Source organism: Zootoca vivipara, chromosome 10 (genome assembly GCF_965207765.1).
Source record: "Zootoca vivipara chromosome 10, rZooViv2.hap1.1, whole genome shotgun sequence".
In the NCBI taxonomy this organism is placed as follows: domain Eukaryota; kingdom Metazoa; phylum Chordata; class Lepidosauria; order Squamata; family Lacertidae; genus Zootoca; species Zootoca vivipara.
In genome coordinates this window covers 31700232-31718390 of record NC_142593.1, presented here as the reverse complement: position 1 = coordinate 31718390, position 18159 = coordinate 31700232, and the positions used below count along the sequence as shown (strand labels likewise).

Here is an 18159-nt window from a genome sequence, read left to right as displayed (position 1 = left end):
CTTCATATAGTAGAAAGTTTTTCAACATATGTATTTTGGCATTCTTACTTTGTTTATACATTCCTCTTTCTATGTCTCTATACTATTTTCTATATCTCAATCCCAGTTGGTGGCTTGGACAAAGAAAGGGGAAGCAGTAGCTTTTGAAACTGCTCTAGGAACTACATGAGGAGTGAGTTTTCCATTATCAATTCCCCAAGCTGCTAACTCTTTCGATAACCTTCATTGCATTGGCAACTATCCACATCTTGCTTTAGTGTGCCTCCATTTCATTGGTTTAACCTTGGATGTACATCAGACTTTTTAACAACTCACAAACAAAAGGACATGGTAGAGCTTATCATATAAAAGTCTTAGCAGAAAAGTTTGAGAAATATAGCTTCCTTCCAAACTACTTGAGTGTAGAGTGTAAACTAAAGCAGCAACTTTGGGGGACTGATATACAGTAATCAGTCAAAAGTGAAAATCTGCAAAATTTTTTGTTTCAGAATAGTTTTGATTCAAAGGCAATCATGTTTACATGTACCAAAGGGAGGGTAGGATTGCTGCTGAATGAGGTAAATGATCTGTATGATGTATCTGATGTGTTCTCCAAAGTGCACAATAGGGATCACTCAGCCTATAAAGAGAAGACTTACCTGGATCTAAAATATATTTCATTTATGAATCATTTCCTGTGAAACATCCCAAAGTGATTCAACAATTTTAACAGTAAAAATGTATCTAAAAGCAATTTCAAGCCTAATACAGAGACTGGGAAAAGAATCTCCACTTGAAAGTGTTGTTGGAAAAAGAAGTTCTTTAATAGGTGCCGGAAATATAATAGAGGTACCAGCTCTTTGATATGTAACAGGAGAGAGTTTCAAAAAGCAGGTATTTCCATACCAGAGGTCTGATTCCTACATTTGTGTGGGCTCTCTTGCAGAGTACAGTGATCATTTGAGTATATAAGTAGTTAAGTGATCTTCTAGGTAGTGTGGTGTAATTATTAGAGTGCCTGACTAGGATCTGGGAAACCAGGGTTCAAATCTCCACTTGGCCATGAATCTCATTGGGTGGCATTGAGCCACTAACTCAACTCTCAGGTTGTTGTGAGGATAAAATGGGGAGGAAGAGAACTATGTATGGCACCTTAAGCTCCTTGGGCTATAAATGTGATACATAATTAAATAACTAGATATCTAGACTGGGTCTCAAACTGTATAGGCCTTTGTACACCAGTACCAACACAGGTGGGTTAAACCACAGAGGGCCTAGGGCTCGCTGATCAGAAGGTCGGCGGTTTGAATCCCTGTGACGGGGTGAACTCCCGTTGCTCGGTCTCAGCTCCTGCCAACCTAGTAGTTCGAAAGCACATCAAAGTGCAAGTAGATAAATAGGTAGGTCTACCGCTACAGCGGGAAGGTAAACTGCGTTTCTGTGTGCTGCTCTGGTTCGCCAGAAGTGGCTTTTTCATGCTGGCCACATGACCCGGAAGCTGTACGCCGGCTCCCTCGGCCAATAACGCGAGATGAGTGCCGCAACCCCAGAGTCGGTCATGACTGGACCTAATGGTCAGGGGTCCCTTTACCTTTACCAACACCATATACTTAAGCCTGGTAGCTAATTGGTTGCCAGTGCAATTCTTTTAGTGGTGGCGTAACTTGGTGGCAGTATTCTGCCCCAGTGAGCAGTCAAGCTGCTGCATTTTGCACTAGCTGCAGCTTCCAGGCCAACCTCAGGGGCAGCCCCACATAGAGTGCATTGCAACAATCCAATCTGGAGGTTGCCAATGCACGGTGTTGCAGTCAAAAAATGGCCATAACTGGTTTTTTAAAAAATTAAAATCAGCCAGAGCTCATAAAAGGCACTCAGGTCACCTGGGCATGTCACTTTACAGAGATGGATTGAACCTACTCCTTCAAGGGCAATTGACAATAATTGACCCCAAGACTTTGAACATACTCCTTCCGGGGTGATTGACAATAATTGACAATAATTGATAAAATCTCAAGGTGAAGTCTTAAGGTAGGTAGGTCTGTATGTGTGTGAATGAGGGGGGGGGAGAGAAACAACTTGAAGAAGAGTTGGTGTGTTCATATTCACAGCACAACAAGACATGGGCAAGATATAATTGGAATGTGTGCATAAGTAGTGACACAGTGTTGTTATTTAATGCCATTGATATCATGCACACTATCCAATAGATTTCTGTGATTTTTGTTCCATCCTTTTCTAGACAGCATTCCACATTCCAGTAACCCTGCTAGTTCAAGAGAAAATCTTATTTTCCCAGGAACAATATATTTAGTTTGAACTGTGGGAAAATGCAATATCCTTGACACAGAAAATGGTGTATAATAGTAGGATGACCTTCATTATATCAGAGCCATTATCTGATGAAACGAGATAAAGACACTATGCTGGGTGCAGATAGTCAAGATATAGGTCAGAGAAAATGTTTGGGGAAAGGTGGTCAGTTCATTGTTTTAGTGCAACAGTGTTCTGACTGTTGGTAGCATAGAATTAGATTAACAACAACAACATGTTAAAACAACAAAGTATCTAAATATACATATTGTACTAAGGAGATTATATTATTTTTTGTTGAGTGAGAAGTCTTAATGTTACATTTTTGTGAAAACTCAATATGTGAAATTGCTTTTGTGTCTAGATGGAAAACCAGGAATTCTAACAAAAATCTGAACGTGCATGTTATTGGTTAAGCTGATCGTGGTGTGTGTGTAATTAATATTAAGTATATTCAGCAATCTTCATGCTACTGAGGAAGAGCGGAGGACAAGTACAAGTAGATTCAGAGCTGATGAAGCGGCTGGGCCAAAGCCGAAAGGTCGCTCAGTTGCAGATATGCTTGGAAGCGAAAGGAAAGTCCAATGCTGTAAAGAAAAATATTCCATAGGAACCTGGAATGTAAGAACCATGAACCTTGGTAAGCTGGATATGGTCAAAAATGAGATGGCAAGAATAAATATTGACATCCTGGGCATCAGTGAACTAAAATGGATGTGAATGGGCAAATTCAGTTCAGATGACCATCATATCTACTACTGTGGGCAAGAATCCCGTAAAAGAAATGGAGTGACCCTCATAGTCAACAAAAGAGTGGCAAAAGCTGTACTGGGATGCAGTCTCAAAAATGATAGAATGATCTCGATACGAATCCAAGGCAGACCTTTTAACATCACAGTAATCCAAGTTTATGCACCAACTACCGGTGCTGAAGAAAGTGAAATTGACCAGTTCTATGAAGACTTACAACACCTTCTAGAAATGACACCAAAGAAGGATGTTCTTCTCATTACAGGGGATTGGAATGCTAAAGTAGGGAATCAAGAGATAAAAGGAACAACTGGCAAGTTTGGCCTTGGAGTTGAAAACAAAGCAGGGCAAAGGCTAATAGAGTTCTGGCAAGAGAACAAGCTGGTCATCACAAACACTCATTTCCAACAACACAAGAGATGACTACACATGGACATCACCAGATGGTCAGCATCAAAATCAGATTGATTATATTCTCTGCAGCCAAAGATGGAGAAGCTCTATACAGTCAGCAAAAAACAAGACCTGGAGCAGACTGTGGCTCAGATCATCAGCTTCTTATAGCAAAATTCCAGCTTAAACTGAAGAAAGTAGGAGAAACCACTGGGGCAATAAGACACAATCTAAATCAATTCCCTTAGGAATATACAGTGGAAGTGAGGAACAGGTTTAAGGATTTAGATTTGGTGGACAGAGTGCCTGAAGAACTATGGATGGAGGCTTGTAGCATTATACAGGAGGCAACAACGTAAACCATCCCAATGAAAAGAAAATGCAAGAAAGCAAAGTGGCTGTCCAATAGGCCTTACAAATAGCGGGAGAGAGAAGGCAAGCAAAATGTGAGGGAGATAGTGAAAGATACAGCAAATTGAATGCAGATTTCCAAAAAAATAGCAAGGAGAGACAAGAGGGCCTTCTTAAACTAGCAAAGCAAAGAAATAGAAGAAAACAACAGAATGGGAAAAACCAGAGATCTGTTCAAGAAAATTGGAGATATAAAAGGAACATTTTGTACAAAGATTACCATACTAAAGGACAAAAGTGGAAAGGACCTAACAGAAGCAGAAGAAATCAAGAAGAGGTGGGAAGAATACACAGAGGAATTATACCAGAAAGATATGGAGGTCTCATACACCCCAGGTAGTGTGGTTGCTGACCTTGAGCCAGACATCTTGGAGAGTGAAGTCAAATGGGCCTTAGAAAGTACTGCTAATAACAAGGCCAGTGGAAGTAATGACATTCCAGCTGAACTATTAAAAATTTTAAAAGATGATGCTGTTAAGGTGCTACACTCAATATGCCAGCAAGTTTGGAAAACTCAGCAGTGGCCAGAGGATTGGAGAAGATCAGTCTACATCCCAATCCCAAAGAAGGGCAGTGCCAAAGAATGCTCCAACTACCGCACAATTGCACTCATTTCACACGCTAGCAAGGTTATGCTTAAAATTCTACAATGCAGGCTTAAGCAGTATTTGGACTGGGAACTCCCAGAAGTGCAAGCTGGATTTTGAAGGGGCAGAGGAACCAGAGACCAAATAGCAAACATGTGCTGGATTATGGAGAAAGCTAGAGAGTTCCAGAAGAACATCTACTTCTGCTTCATTGACTACGCAAAAGCCTTTGATTGTGTCGACGAAAGCAAACTTTGGCAAGTTTTTAAAGAAATGGGAGTGCCTGATCACCTCATCTGTCTCCTGAGAAATCTCTATGTGGGACAAGAAGCTACAGTTAGAACTGGATATGGAACAACTGATTGGTTCAAAATTGGAAAAGAAGTACGACAAGGCTGTATATTGTCTCCCTGCTTATTTAACTTATATGCAGAATTCATCATGCGAAAGGCTGGACTGGATGAATCCCAAGCCGGAATTAAGGTTGCCGGAAGAAATATCAACAAACTCAGGTATGCAGATGACACAACCTTGATGGCAGAAAGTGAGGAGGAATTAAAGAACCTTTTAATGAGGGTGAAAGAGGAGAGCGCAAAATATGTTCTGAAGCTCTACATAAAAAAACTAAGATCATGGCCACTGGTCCCATCACCACCTGGCAAATAGAAGGGGAAGAAATGGAGGCAGTGAGAGATTTTACTTTCTTGGGTTCCATGTTCACTGCAGATGGTGAGAGCACTCACGAAATTAAAAGATGCCTGCTTCTTGGGAGAAAAGTAATGACAAACCTAGATAGCATCTTAAAAAGCAGAGACATCACCTTGCTGACAAAGGTCCGTATAGTTAAAGCTATGGTTTTCCCAGTAGTGATGTATGGAAGTGAGAGCTGGACCATAAAGAAGGCTGATCGCCTAAGAATTGATGCTTTTGAATTATGGTGCTGGAGGAGACTCTTGAGAGTCCCATGGACTGCAAGAAGATCAAACCTATCCACTCTGAAGGAAATCAGCTCTGAATGCTCACTGGAAGGACAGATCCTGAAGCTGAGGCTCCAATACTTTGGCCACCTCATGAGAAGAGAAGACTCCCTGGAAAAGTCCCTGGTGTTGGGAAAGATTGAGGGCACAAGGAGAAGGGGACGATAGAGGACAAGATGGTTGGACAGTGTTCTCGAGGCTACCAACATGAGTCTGACCAAACTGTGGGAGGCAGTGGAAGACAGGAGCTCCTGGCATGCTCTGGTCCATGGGGTCACAAAGAGTCGGACACAACTAAATGACTAAACAACAACAACAATCTTCAGCAAAACACTGCTAACACTGTGTGTATTGTATGTCAGTAAGCATCCTATATTGGGGGAAAGAAGAGCATCAGTGATGGAGTTCCAATTTTACAGAGTGTAGGAGGGCAAGTGCCTGCCTCAGTAGCTTATAACTTGCAGTTCAGTAGAGCTGGAAGGGGCGGGAAGTGTATGCAGGGGTAAACATAGAAGCTGTATGCAAGTCGAGTTAACTGTAAGTAATGGGAACAAGGTGGTCATGCCAAAGGCCTTGTAGAAAATATCCGTGAAGCTGTTAGCTGCCTAGGACAGAGGTGCTTCTCTTTGTGGCATCCCATCAGTAATGCTAATGAAGCCAGCGAGACCACAATATTTCTGCCTCTCTGATATTAGAGCGTATTAGCCAGTGTCCTCGAGAGAAGAGACAAGCAGAGAGGGAAGATGAGAGAGGCGAGATCCAGAAGCACATGGCAAGTATAAATATATTATATAGGGAAAGCCACCAGGAGAGAGAATTGATGGCACCATGGCTTCTTCTCAGGCTGACTTTCTAGTTTGAAGATAGGATGCTGCTAGCTATGTTATAATTTGTGGGTTTTGTGTGTGTGTGTTTTTTGTCATTGATAAAACTCCTGTTGCCAATTCCAGGACATAGTCTTTTTTCAGAAATCTGTCTTTGCTAGAAGTATTTTCATACATTTCAGATTCAGTCTAACAGCTGAGTGGAATAATATATTTTCATTCAGATTGGCATTTACTTCATAATACAGAATGGCATCAGTTCACTTGCATGGATAGCAGATGGTAGCATCCTTGCATGAATTTGTATTTTGGACTGTCTTCTGAATTAAGATAAAAGGAGCCCAAACAATTTTTAGTGTTCTTCTACATAAACTTTGTTGAATTAGTAAATGTTGCTCTGTTGGGGATGTATCAGATTGTGTCTTTCCGTTGACAAAAGGCTCTTTGATCCAGTGGAGATTTATGTGAGTGAAAAGGGGGATGGAGTCTTTTCCACAAATCCTCCCTTTTTCCTGCAGTCTTCCCCACACTACTTCCCAAAGTGTTCTCAATCCTCTGGAGCAGATTTGTTTGGGGCAGGACAGAGATACAAAGGAAAGGAGGAATTAGCAACAAGGAAAGGGGGATTTTAGTATTTCAGGTCTAAATATGGGATTACAGGTTTGCAGAATTCCAGTTTCTGGCTGGCAAGTCAATCTTGAATGTTGGCACTTGCTGCATTTTGTTTCATTGTGTAATCAGACATGGAAATCAGTCCTGGGTCTACAAAAGTGTATCTGGTAAATTGAGATCTGTAGCAGTGCATATGTAGGCTGTGCTTTAATGTGAAAGAACATTCACTGGTTTCAATGTACATACAAGTTGGTGAACAGAGAAAGCATTAGTATTCTTACAGATGGCCAAATAATTTACTTTCCAGCCTTCCTTAACCGGGTAGCTGTGCTGGCTGGGTCTGATGGGAGTTGTAGTTCCAAACACCCATATGGCATGGGTTGGAGTGCTGAGAGGCTGGTCTGGACTGTAGTTGTATTTGACATTCTTGGTACAGTATTTGTTTGGAATGTATTTTTTTAGGCTTGAAGTATGCTAGGTTCCAGTTGAGGTGTTTGTGTGGAGGGGGGGGGTCACTGCAGAGCATAAAGGTAGCCTCAAAATGTCTTCCTAGTGAATACTGTTGTACTGCAGGAATGCATTAAAAAATAACTATTGTTGTGTATCAAATGCAAATTCTGATACTCAAATCCAGCAGTGACTAATATGCTTAGACAACTCACACACTGCTCTAGAAGAGTTCAGTGGATCCAGCGTGGAACAGACCAAATCATGGAAATAAACATGGGATTCGTGGTACCTCTATAATTCCCTCTCCATACCTTCAAGAGAATAGGTTCTTTAAGGATTACATGTTTTTATTTATCCAGCAATTCTAATCCTTTATTTAATCCCTTTAATTTGTGTTTCCCCCAATAGCTTATTTTCTCTTGTATAGTCTTTATAAAGCGATATTCTAACATGAGCTGGTGTTCTTAAATATCTTCAGGATGTTCTCAAAGTGTACTCATCTTACTATTTTTAATAGAGACTATCTATTTAATCATCTGGCCTAATATCCAGATGATTCACTACTATGATTGCACATAGTTATAATCCCTTAGGCCTAAGGCTGCTTTCTGCATCTACATACTAGACTTGGGAACTGCTAAAATATTAACAAATGGCAGAGAACCTCCATACCCAGAGAACCCAGTAGAGGTTTTAGATAGCTTGATACTATGTAAATTCATTTTTTAGTAATAAAGTAATAAAGTTTATTGTGCTTCTTTAAAAATGTTTACATCATTCATAGCTTTATATAATTGGTATATCTCTTCCTTTGTCAATATGCTTAATTGTGTTGGACTTTAGCTTGATTATATAAATTTAGTTTTAACATAGGTCACTTTGATCACTGGTCAAAGTCTAATGACCATACTCAAAGGACTGTCTCCTTCCGTATATCCCTGTCTGCTCAGTGAGATCAACTGGTGAGATACATCCAAAGTGTCATTGGCAAGAACATGTAAAAGTGCCTTCTCTGTTCTTGTGGAACTCTTTGCCTTGGAAGTTCTAGCTTACCATCATCACTATTATGCTATTCCAGTGCTGTGTGAAGATGTTTTTGTTTCAGCAGACTTTCAACCTGGCTGGAGTCTTATTTTGCCTGGACTTCTCACTCTTGGTGCTTTTATCTACTAGAACTTTGTTTGTGTTTTGTTGTTAAGTTTTAAATGATTTTTTAAAAAAAGAATGTTAATTGCCTCGGGTGTTTCATTTATTAATATTTCTGTAGAGAAGTGAATATGACACATAAATAAATGAGTGTAATCTATGAGAAAGAATATTGGTCTTGGATTTAGAAGTCCTAGTCTAAAGTCTTAGATTTAGATTAATTGGTGTTTGGCAAGTCGCTATCACTTAACCTTCCATTCCTCATCTGTAAAATGAGAACCCTAAGAACTTAACATTACAAATGCAATAATGATTGTAAACTACTTTGGATACTGAAAGTGCTATACAAATAATATAAGCATGGCTGATCTTTTTCAGGAGCATCCATTGCTTGGACAGCCTTTCTTTGTTCTTCATCCTTGCCGGACAAATGAATTTATGTCTGCGGTGTTATCCAGTTCGTATAAACAAAGCAGGCAAGTAGTATCAGTGTGAGGTTTATTAGGTTCTCATATTCACCCTAAATAACCAAGTAAAAGTGCACTGTTGTACCCAGACAAACTAAATTTGTTCTTTATCTTATACTGTAATAAACCTGGGGGTGTTGCTAATCTCCAGGGCTTCTTATGGCCTCTGGCTACTCATATATGACCCAAGGAATTCTGAGAATTTGTGTTTTCATTTTTTCTTCTTCAAAAGAAGTGTTCAACTGCATGGTTTCAAAGATAAATGCGTGATGGGAGACAAAATTACAAGCAAGGTCTGATCTTCTAGCTTCTATGTTTTGGAACTTGAGATATCCTTTCCCTAATTACTTAGGTGATTTAGAGGGACTCTGCTTAGAATATGCTAATATTTTGCAGTGCAGTACCCACTGAACCCAACCTTGCAAGTCTTCAGAAGATCGTGTAAAATGATCTCATTTAAACAGGCTTTATGCTAGACCTATCTTCAGAGCTAGTAGATTTGCTTTGGGAGTATGTTTTTTAGATCTGTTGATATGTTTCATTGACAGTTCATTGTGTTGTTTTTTGTTTCATTTCTTTGGTTGTAGCTTTTATTATGTATAGATATGCTTTGTTTATAAAGAAAATCATTGTTTCTGGATTTTTACAACCTTAAAGTTGGCAGTTTTAGATTATTGTTGCACAATACTTGGAACATCAGAACTTCCATTTAGGACATTTTGGGATTTCCCCCTCCTCCATAGTAATGATGTGTGCAATGTTGTATCAATTTTATAAAAATTGGTAGCCATTTAAAATGATATCCAAGCTTTTAAAGACAGCTAGAGTGTAATTTTTTTTTTTGCTTTGTAGGAATACAAACTATATTATTTCATGGCTGAGTATTGTAGGCCCAATGGTGGGTCTCAATCTACCTCTGAGTTATGCAAAAGCCAGTTCTGAGCAGACTACAAGTGCTGACTAAAGAGGTAAAAAAATATTACTTAAAATTGCATATTTAAAAGCCATGTTACTCTTTTCCAATTAGTTAAATACTCTTCTGGATCTGCTTATCAACGCTTAAAATATAACACTGGTTTTGTTTGTTAATATCTTCATCATCACCTTAAACCTTAAACTTGTGCATCCTTTTTATTTCTGAAGTTAGCAATTGCAGATTATTATAGTACAAGTGCTTCACATCTACCAGCTAAGATGTCTGTGACGGTGGTTGGCATTCTGGCTTAGGATACATCATCTTTTTTTCTATGCATATTTTATTGCCATTTTTTTTTAAAAAAAAATTATTTCCCCCCTGAAACTTTTGTTGTACACCACTCTGATACTTTGTAGAAGAATGAACACACACACACACACACATGTAAAACATATGGGGAACATGTGGTTATCCAGAAATTTAGCAGCTATCATATCTGGTCATTTGCCATGTTGTCTGGGGCTAATGGGGGTTAGAACCCAATGCTACTTTTCATGTAAAAATGGTGCCCAGAGTGTCATTTGCTTCTCATTTGGTTGTATGACTCGTACAATTGGTTTTGTAGACATTCCTTAACTGTAAAACACATTAAATATATATTGAAGGGCCTTCTCTTTAGTTGTGCTGCTTCTGTGGAATCCCATCCCCCTGTAACAGGGGTCAGCAAACTTTTTCAGCAGTGGGCCGGTCCACTGTTCCTCAGACCTTGTGGGGGGCCAGACTATATTTTGGGGGGAAAATATGAATGGATTCCTACGCACCAAAAATAACCCAGAGATGCATTTTAAATAGAAGGATACATTCTACTCATGTAAAAACACACCGATTCCTGTACCATCCGCGGGCCGGATTGAGAAGGCGATTGAGCTGTATTCGGCCCCCGGCCTTAGTTTGCCTACCCATGCAACAACAACCAGCATTTGGGTGCCAGGCAAAGACATATCTGTTTTCTTGTATGTTTACGGGTTGTTAGCTACCACTACAATCATAGAGCTGTTGGCAACTCCATGGGTATTTTTATGATTTTTCTATTGTGCTCTTTTCAATTGCTCTTAATTGTCCAGGATTGATGTTGTTTTAATTATGTTGTAACCTACCCAGAGATGATGTGATGAGGGGTGGGCTAAAAAAAAAAAAACCTTCATCTATCTAGATCTATTGCTTCTATACTTTTATTCAGAATACTTTACATCAGTGTCCTGATCCCCCTTTTTTAATATTTGAAGGGTCCGTCCCCCAAAGTTGGCGGGTATTGCCATTCAAATGGTGTGTGCTGTGCCATGTCATTGATTATGCGGGGTGGGGCTTATCTGTCTCCCCCAATATTTTTCCAAGTTGGCACCCCTGCTACTTTTACCCGAGCACTTTTTCTCTGCAGTGAAGCAATATATTGAAACACTGCCAATAACCTTTTTAGTAGCTGAACGAGAGGTCACAAAAAAAACCCACAGAAGCGACTTAATTGAAGCAAGTCTAGTGCATGCTGATATATCCATCCTATTCCAATTCCCAACTTTTGATTTTGCTTTTCATTATTTCTGTTTCAGATTCTGAACAGGAGCATGGGTAGTGGCGAAGCATAAAGATGTCCCACCAGTCCTGTAGCTCAGCTCAGACAGGAAACTGAGGATAACATCAACACCACCCCAAAAAGCCTAAGCAGAGGTTCATGTTAATGGTTCATTAACATTCATGTGTTAATTATAATCAAGTCTTAGGAAGCAATTCTAATTGCAACAAGTATGATACATGGTCTTTGCAGGAAAGAAATGCCTTTTCTCTTTCCCGAAACTTGATACAGTAACTGTTTGGGGTAACTTATTTCTGAAGTAATTCACAAAGTATATCCACAAAAAGACAACATCGGTCAAAGGAATTTAAAGTTTCTCCCTACATTAACTTCTGTTGTGGTTTCAGTTGCTTCTATGAAGAGGAATTATTTTGTAGGAAATGGTTCCCTTGCTGCTGTTTTGCCTTGGCTTAGACCCATTAGCAACAAGTTACAAATACACAGATTGCTTCACACATTACAGAATACACTTCCCTTGAAGAATCAGCATGAAACTGCTGCTGTACTCTGTGTGTTATGATCAGACATGGTGTTTATAGGCTTCATACAAATGAACACCTAGAACTGGCCATGAGTTCTCACGTAGTCTGTACACAGTAATATACATGTAGCAATGCACACATTTGACTTGGGAGCAAACTGGGTATGATGTGGCCATCACATTTGTTGTTCATGTGTCTTTCCTGATAGTGCAAAAACTGAGGAAGGGGTGTGTGATTTTTGACATCAGAGGTGCTGTGCAGTATGAGCACTTCCTTTTTATTACCTTTTCAGGGTCTGTCACCTAAACACTTTAACCCTCAGATTTGTTCCAATACCAGAAGTGAGCCAGGCTGTTGGGACAGGGAGGTGGATTGGCATGAGGACAGTTTCACCTTTGTACCTCTCTGATACTACAATTAAACTTCACCACCAGCCTGTCATTATATGTGAAACAGGAAACATGGCTGCTAGTTTCCCACCTGGTTTGTTTCATGTTATGCTTCGCCAGCATGGTGTAGTGGTTAAGAGTGGTGGACTCGTAATCTGGTGAACCGGGTTCACTTCCCCGCTCCTCCACCTGCAGCTGCTGGATGACCTTGGGCTAGTCACACTTCTCTGAAGTCTCTCAGCCTCACTCACCTCACAGAGTGTTTGTTGTGGGGGAGGAAGGGAAAGGAGATTGTTAGCTGCTTTGAAACTCCTTAAGGGGAGTGAAAGGCGGGATATCAAGTCCAAACACTCCTCCTCCTCCAGTGAAGCATAGGAAAAATGTAATGTTAAATGTTGACCCTAAATTAAGCTGTCTTGGCTTTAAATGGCCCTCAATGTTTTGTGTCACTTTCCCTCTGCCTTCTCTTTGTGCTGCTTTTCTCCTCAGCATAGGCTTCGTAAAAGGGACAGCTACGGCACATTGAAAACCTGTTTAGCAAGTCCTTGTCGCTTCAATTAGGACTCTGCTAAATGCCCAGTAATAGTCTTCATGTTACATATGTTTATCTGGCTTATCCATTCAAGAGGTTAATTAACAATTAATATAGGAAATCAATTAGCAAAAAAGTCCAGATATTAATTTCACTTCCATTTAAATCAGCCACTGCTCTATTAATGTCAGTTACGTTGCTGAGATGCATCATAGCACAGATATACCTCTTAGTTTCCCTCCCACTGTCCTGGACATACACACAATCTGTATTTGTTACTGCATTGAGTGGATGTAGTTTAATAGGATAAGGAATATAAAGATGACTAAAAATTCCAGGGTTGCATTGATGAAGTTAAAGTCTCCAAAGTTCACTAACTGGTAATATATGGCACCAGCTTTCTTCATAATATTAAAAAAATGGTTTAGCTTCCACTCAAGGCAGTTTAGTGGGTTTTATGTTAACTTGGGCTTGTACTAATCTTTGGTTCATGAATAAAGACCACACCATACTTTACCTAGGTAAGTCCCCACTATTATTAAGTGGATTCCACATATAACCACCACAGTGAGAAGTGTTACTCTGGCCCAGTTTGCATGTGACTTTAAACCATAAACTTCAATTTATTGTTAATGCACAGGAAGTTTATGTGTGCTGTTCAAACGTTTGTGCTTCACTCCTCCCCTGCTCCTGATGCACCAAGCAGGAAACAAGCCACAGTCTGGCATGTGTACCAGAGGCGTAGCGTGGGGGGTGCTGTGAGGGCCATGGCCCCAAGCGCAATTTTGAGAGGGGGCACAAACACCCCTCTCCTACCCTGAACTGTGGTGCAAGGGAGGGTGCCCTCCATGCCTTGCCCCCCTCAGGGGTGTGCCCACCCCAGACTGCACTGGCCGATGTGAACCCAGGCTTCTGGTCTGTTTTAACCAAACAAACCACTAGTAGAAGCTAGGGTTTGTTCTTGGCTACCTGCTAGTGGTGTGTTTGGGGACGGGGGGACGGGACAACTGTTCCGTGCAAGAATATTAGGAGCTGTGTTTCCCAACGTGGCTCCCTCCAGATGTTATGAACTCAAGTGACCCTTGGACATTTTGACTCGGCCCGATGGGAGTTGGAGTCCTAGACATCTAGAGTGCACCAAGTTGGGGAGGGCTATATTATAGGATAGGAACAGATGACTTAAACCAGTTCAGATAAATGGTTGATAAAGCTAGGGATATTGCATCTGAACTTTGCCTTAGTCCATATAGCCCAGCATTGTGTACTCTTAGTGGTAGTGACTCTCCATGGTATCAGAAAAAGAGAGGTCTTTTCATGGCGCCTGTTAAAACAACTTTTTTTTAATGGAGAAGCTGGAACCTTCTGCATGCAAAGCATATGTTCCAGCATTAACTTTTGATGTCTGAACGAAAGAGAACAGGATTGCAAGCTACACAATGAAGTGTTTTGTACAGTTCCCTCCTCTCACATCTAAAAGCAAAATAAATTACACAAAGCAAACAAATAAACGATTTGTATTATTTGTGTGAGTAACAGCGTTTGGTTTCATGCAAATTTTGGATTCGTTTTTTGTTTTCGTCTAGAGTATGCACAGCCTTTTATTTTGCCAATATTTTTCACTTTTAAAGGAGCGCTATTTCTCAAGAAAATGATACAGTTTTATATGTTCCATTTATGAGGGCAAGATGTTTGGCACAGTTCCATTACCCTTCTCCTGGTTCAATAGAGTTCAGACAGTCACCTGGGATTTTCCTTAAGTATGAGGAATTTACCCAGTGGCTTAATGCCAGTGTTTTCAGATTAAGAAGTTCTAGTTTGGTTATAGCCATCAGTGAAAATGTAGAACTGCTGTTTACATATTTTAGGAGATCCAAACTATTTAATTCTTTTTCTATTCTGATGCAAAAAGATCTAGCTTGTCAGACTATCTAACAATAAGGCAGCCGTTCAATGGTGTATCTTCATCACTGGCAACAACCAACAAAACCCATTTTCTGAAAACTATAACTTTATACTAGTGATTCAAGCCATTTGAGTGCCTTTTTATTCATGTTAGGTCATAATTCAACTAGTCATTCATAGCTGCGAAGCAGGAATTGAGACCAAGAAAACATTTCTTCTATGGCTTCTTCATTTTCCTCCCTCCCAGAGAAGTTTCTCTAGCAAAGCTAATTTGTATCTCTTTTCAAGATTTTATTTTTTAACAAAACTAAAAAAGAAGAAGAGGAGGAGGAATGTCACGGACTGGAAGGAAACATAAGGATGCTATTCCATGCTGTGCAAACATTTCCCCCTGTTTCGTTCATTACTGCAGACACCCAGGTTGCCTTGCTGAAAGCATGGCATTTTGCCTTTTGAAACCACATTGCCTTTTGCAGTGCATATGGCAAATGGGTAGCTGCACAGAGGGCTGCTTAAATGCTTTCTCCCCAACATAACTCCAGAGGTTCTCTTAACTGACAGTGTTCCCTTCCTGCTCTTGTTTTGAGAAGCAAACTTTAATGTTCAAATTGTCATCTGCCTCTGCAGCTGATAGACCTGTTTTCAGTGGCCGCTCAGTATTGACAAGCATCCTAGCTTAACTTCTAGCAACAGAAAATGATAAGATAAACAAGAAGCATTTTGAAACAGAGAAAGTAGGGACCTTACCAGACAAGGCTTTTCCAGATGAGAAATATGCAATGCTCCAGCTATAATACATACACCTCTGTGGAATACATCTCCCCCCACATTGTGCAGTGGAAAGATTAAACCATTCTGAATATTTTAAAGTACATAAACCCAGCTATTAATCAGCAACAGACCTGTGACTGGTATTGGATGGGGCACAGTACAAAGTAAAATATGTGGATATTGTAATCTGGAAGTACCTAAGGGTATAGGCATCCTATTTAAAAATTGTGGTTGCAGTGAGCTAGGGATATTGCTTATTTTTTAAACAACAGCAACACATGCAATTTTATGAATATATAAATATCCACAAAACACATCTAAAGGGTTATTTACATCAGTAAAAATGACTTATTAACCATCCTTTTAAACTAACAGCTTAAATACTTCAGAAACAACCCAGTATTTGCAGGAAAAAGCATTTACAAGTTCTTTTCTTTGTGTACTTTTAATTGGTTTATTGCCAAATTCACTAGTACTGTACTTCAGAACTTGTATAGTTAGACCTGGTAGGTTACTGTGTTATTCCTACTTGGCAATAACAATGGAACAATGTAACCTGTAAATGATGGTTTTCCAACTCTCAATTTTCTCAGAAGAGCAGAAAACGATAATATAAATTCTGATGTGTGTATATATTTGTACCTCACACTATCTTGCAAACTGAAGAAAAGAAGCATTCCAAAAAGTTAAGATACCAAGTATATACAATATAGTCAGTAAAATACTAGCAGCTTCAGCTCCAGTGACCAAATGCTAGTCCAGACAGAAAGGTTGCTTAGGCTGCGTAAAAACCAAGGATTTAAAGCACAGCCCCCCCCCCCAGAATCATGGGGTGTGTAGTTCACCCCCACAGAGCTATGATTCCCAATAGCCTTAACAAATTACAGTTCTCAATATTATTTGTGTAGGGTGTGTGTCTTAAATGTATGGTGATTATTGCAGCCATCGTTCCTAGAAAATACTCCTCCTCAACTTTTGGCAGACCTCCAGAGCCAAAGATTTCATCATTGTGGTGTAGCCACCAATAATATTTCAACATTTTCTTGACAGCACACTCCTCATGAGTAATTTATTCAAGATTTTTCATTATAACCTAACAGTAAACACTGAAAGAAAATGAGGGGAAAAGGCGCTAAAGTAAGAAAATAGCAAAGTTTTGAAAAGCACGTGTTACACATTTTGGTGGTAAAAAACAGGAAGAAAAGAAGCTATTCTAATCATTAAATAATGTCATTTGTCTTGGGCTTCTGCGGAGGTTATTGAAAATTCAGTCCTCTGTTTTCAAACACAAAAGCAGGAAGCTGAGGAACAATATAGAAGAAGATGAAGAGGGAAGCAAGATGTTAAAATAAAATGGAAATGCAATGAAAAGGGAAAGGAGGTGAGCTGAAGTAAGTTGTTATATATGAACTGGGCCAGGCATCAAGCATACCAGGTTGTAGCAGGTGCAGCTTTGGGGAAATATGGGCTGTAATCAAGGTGCTAGTACTAAATGGGATAAGAGGCAAAGGAAAACATGCCCTAATTTTTAATAACCTGCAAGTACTCCAAAATGCAATCGTTGTTTTTACATATGTAACAGTACTGATAAGAGGGTGCATTTGGGATAGTTCCAGATGACAAGAAGTGAGGAAAGTTGCACTTCCAGGGAGAAATATTCAAAGCGTGAGAGTTTGTTGCACTACAATTGCACTATTTGAAGGTTTCAAAGGCATATCGCTTATATGTGCGCTTTCAGGAACTGAGGTTGCAGCTGTATAAATTAGAACTCTTCCATTTGGAACATTTTTTAGCATTTTGATTGTTTTATTTGTACCTTTATAATTGTATCTTCTGTTGTTGTAACCCACCCTGGGTCCTTATGGTATAGAATGCATAAGAAAGTCACAACTAATCACAACATAATCACAACTAATCATTCACTGCACTGGAATCATCAATAAAACTTTGTAGCAGGTGCTGGAGGAGACTCTTGAGAATCCCATGTACTGCAAGAAGATCAAACTTATCCATTCTGAAGGAAATCAGCCCTGAGTGCTCACTGGAAGGACAGATCCTGAAGCTGAGGCTCCAATACTTTGGCCAACTCATGAGAAGAGAAGACTCCCTGGAAAAGACCCTGATGTTGGGAAAGATGGAGGGCACAAGGAGAAGGGGACGACAGAGGACGAGATGGCTGGACAGTGTTCTCAAAGCCACCAACATGAGTCTGACCAAACTGCGGGAGGCAGTGGAAGACAGGAGTGCCTGGCGTGCTATGGTCCATGGGGTCATGAAGAATTGGACACGACTAAACGACTAAACAACAACAACAAGTGGGACTCTTCTTCTGCGAATGTAAACTGACTGCTATGTGTTCTGTTCAGGCAAGGAGAAAGAACTGGCTGGCAGCAGAGTGTCTGTGAACAAGAGAGGGCAAGAATAAGAGAGATTCCCTGCTGTTGTTTTTAAAAAGAAAAGGCAGAGGTCTCCACTTGTTAAACTGAAACAGCTAACTCTATACTTCAAGCAAAACCTTCTTTTGCCCAACAGAGATCACCTAGAGTCTGCCAGTGAGAGCATTTGTGTATCTTTGCATTACTTCCTGCCAGCTGAGTCAAGTTCACACTTTTTACTGCGTGGAAAATAAAT

At 40.0% G+C, this 18159-nt stretch overlaps 1 protein-coding gene across 1 annotated transcript in view; it reads left to right on the top strand.

Annotated features, from left to right (window-relative positions):
* Nucleotides 1-14363, top strand: part of ATG10 (autophagy related 10) — a 100501-nt gene extending 86138 nt beyond the window's left edge. Inside the window, exons 6-8 of the mRNA XM_035099694.3 lie at nt 8818-8915; nt 9759-9874; nt 11430-14363. Coding sequence (XP_034955585.2) covers nt 8818-8915; nt 9759-9870 — 210 coding nt within the window. The 3' untranslated portion in view covers nt 9871-9874; nt 11430-14363. The remainder of the gene's footprint in view (nt 1-8817; nt 8916-9758; nt 9875-11429) is intronic.
* The last annotated feature ends 3796 nt before the right edge of the window (nt 14364-18159 follow it).